Genomic DNA, 3,141 nt, shown 5'->3' on the forward strand with positions numbered 1-3,141 from the left:
ATGCTACAAGCAACACTATATAAACATTTTTTTTTTAACTAACACAATGTAGAGGATAACCTTTATCAGTGATTGGATAGTCTGGCCTCACTGACCTAAGTGTGTGTGTGTGTGTTTGTGTTGTGATTGACTGAGCAGTGGATTAACAATTAGAGGCTGTGTGGCAATGATCAATGATGGCAGTGCTCAGCTCACCAGTTAATGTACAGGGCAAACAGCGTAGCCTCGTGGTTAGAGCGTTGGACCGGTAACCGAAAGGTTGCAAGTTTGAATAACCGATTAGACAAGGTACAAATCTGTCGTTCTGCCCCTGAACAAGGCAGTTAACGCAGTGTTCCTAGGCCGTCATGGTTTAGGAACACAATCAAAGAAACTCTGAAGGCCTAGGAACACTGGGTTAACTGCCTTGTTCAGGAACAGGTTAAGAACAAATTCTTATTTTCAATGATTGTAGATAAATAAAGGTAAAATAAATAAAAATATATATAACCAGAATCAATTATACAATCTTACTTTAGACCATTTGCTGGGTGTTGCGTTTAGAAATTCTCGGTATTGGGTTTGGAATTTAGGAAATGGATAAGTCTACATGGGGTTCTGTAGCTCAGTTGGTAGAGCATGGCGCTTGTAACGCCAGGGTAGTGGGTTAAGTCGTAGAATGTATGCACACATGACTGTAAGTCGCTTTGGATAAAAGCGTCTGCTAAATGGCATATATATATATATATATATATATATACATGAGAATTGACAGTCTTGTGTGACTGAATCCCTTTTTTTTGACAGTGTGTAACTTCTCCGGGGCACACGGTGGCAGTAGTTTTGGTGGCGTACAGGGATTCAATTGGGTGCCGTTTCATTAACGTAGAATAAGTAACGTATCGACACGATTACGTCGGGTAAGTGACCTGGTCCGTCCTCCAGCATTCAATCAAAGAAACTCTGTGGACAAGTTATTTATCTGACAGTGAGTCATATCAGGGCAAGAGCAGTAACATCATGGTTTTCGAGGAGAAAAGGATCCCGAACGGGGAACCCGAAGACGTAAGACATTAATGAACCATTTTCCATTCAATATGTGGTTAAATAATGAACGGAACCGTGTGTTTAAGGCCTAGATGTGCTACTATAGCTAACAGGAGAGACAGTGTCTAGCCAGCCGGTACGTCAGCTAGCCAGTCAGCTAACGTTAGCTAGCATAGTTAGCCAGCATAGTTAGCCAATAATCTGCTCGGTTGTTTTCGAGCAACCAGTGGCAATAAATAGCATGCTAATTAGCTTGGCTAACAACAGCCTTGGCAAGTAGTGTTATATCGGTGTCATGTTTCGAGTGCTTTAAAATGTGTTTTTCTTTCAGGAAGAGGAGGAAGAAGAAGATATGGTGGTATGTATCGATTTGGTGTGATGCAACGTAATCTGCCCACCTTGCATTGGTTCTAAAACCTAAAGAATATTTTGTCAACTAGCCAACTAGTCATACAACTGGGGGGAATAAATAGCCAGCCTCATATCTGTTTGTGCTATAGCCAAGTCTGATGTATGGTTGTTTGTTATGCCAGACATGTTGGTTATAGCACAAACAGATCTGGGACCAGGCTATGGAATAGATGACTTATGTTCTCAGTAGCCCTGGTCCTTTTATTCCAGGACCCCCTTGACACAGTGCGGGACAAGTGTGCACAGGCAGAGCACTGCATCCACACCCGGGCAAAACTGGAGGACTGCGAATCTAGGGTCGGCTCCAAGTCCGAGACCGCAGAGGACTGCACTGAAGAGCTTTTCGACTTTCTCCATGCCCGGGACCACTGTGTACGTGAGATCTACCCAGACACAGTCAGCAGCGGTTAACCATGGGGTACAAGGGGAAACATACAACCAGGCATGAGTGGATGTTAAGGCAACCAGCTGATTTAAAGCTAGCAGTTCTTGATAGAATGTTACAGCAGGTTGGCTCTCGCTTAGACTGCCAAAAAAATAACCTGAGACTAAGTCTGGTTGTCAGACTGCCAAGAGAGATGTCAGTGGGTCCAACTCCTTGTCTCCTCAGTCAACTCTATGCAAAGCAGATGTCTGCTACGTACCACAACTGATACACAAATACATTTGTGTGACTCAACATTTTAAACTTCTACAGCCAGATGACACCCATTTTCAGGAGTCAGTGATTTGTATTTACTCTATAGCATGCTTCTCCATTGTTAAGTTCTTCATGATTGGAGAGCTTAGAATTTGAGTACAATAGTTGGATGATGGTGCAGGACAGAAGGATGTGAAGACATGGGTAAAGAAAAGCACACCGACCCTCATATGGTTTTACGGTTATATGCTTTCAGTCACCAGACGAGGAATGAAGCGAGAATACATTTGATGGTATAACTAGCTACTTTAGGAGACAAGTGTCACTCACTTTGCATACATTTGACTAGACAGTTTGCAATAACTTTACCTCTCATTTCTGTCCCCCAGGTGGCACACAAAGTCTTCCATTCTGTCAAATAAAGTCCATCCAGCTCCCTGCACTACTGGCAGAAATTCCCTGTCAGATATAGAAACAAGTACCTGGTTTTAAACAAAACCTCTGTTGTAACCTCATACACACTCTGTTCATGTGAATAAATTGTAAATTAAAAGTGTTGAATCTTTTTTGTAACTGGTTGGATTTCATGAAGTAATATACTTTTGTTAGTTGTGACGCATCTAATCTCATCTACCAGCTGGCGGTAGCTATTGAGACTGGGATTGAGGTTATGCTGTATCGATGTGGCGAGTGCAGCATAAATTAACTTGGTCATTGGTCTCACAATAACTGGATAATTGCAAAGAATTACAATTGCTTTTATGTTCTGCTTAAATGCAATCTCACATAATGGAAACCTTGTATAGCATGCCTCCATGCAATCAACAACCCCTGGTAAGATCTTACTTTTTATAGTGTGCAATAAAAACTGTCACAAGTTCCCCATCTGAAGGCAATGAGGCAAATTGGAGCCTCGACTACTTGCTATTGTTTGGCGAAGATTATCTAGATTTAGCCTCTCCCTCTGCTATTGGATAGCCTCGAGCCCATCCCTGTGTTGTGATGAGATGACACAAGAAGGGTGCAGTTTCCCCACATGTACTGCAGTGTCGTGAGTTTGGAAC

The 3,141-nt window shown here is 42.3% G+C and overlaps 1 protein-coding gene across 1 annotated transcript; it reads left to right on the forward strand.

Moving 5' to 3' along the window:
• The first annotated feature begins 878 nt into the window (after positions 1–878).
• LOC124023371 (cytochrome b-c1 complex subunit 6, mitochondrial-like) lies at positions 879–2,630 on the forward strand. The gene is made up of 4 exons (XM_046337897.1): positions 879–1,044; positions 1,358–1,384; positions 1,648–1,809; positions 2,467–2,630. The coding sequence occupies exons 1-4, from the start codon at positions 1,000–1,002 to the stop codon at positions 2,497–2,499; spliced, it is 267 nt and encodes an 88-aa protein (XP_046193853.1). The 5' UTR covers positions 879–999; the 3' UTR covers positions 2,500–2,630.
• Positions 2,631–3,141: the final 511 nt, after the last annotated feature.

Source organism: Oncorhynchus gorbuscha, unplaced genomic scaffold, assembly GCF_021184085.1.
Source record: "Oncorhynchus gorbuscha isolate QuinsamMale2020 ecotype Even-year unplaced genomic scaffold, OgorEven_v1.0 Un_scaffold_1616, whole genome shotgun sequence".
Taxonomy (NCBI): domain Eukaryota; kingdom Metazoa; phylum Chordata; class Actinopteri; order Salmoniformes; family Salmonidae; genus Oncorhynchus; species Oncorhynchus gorbuscha.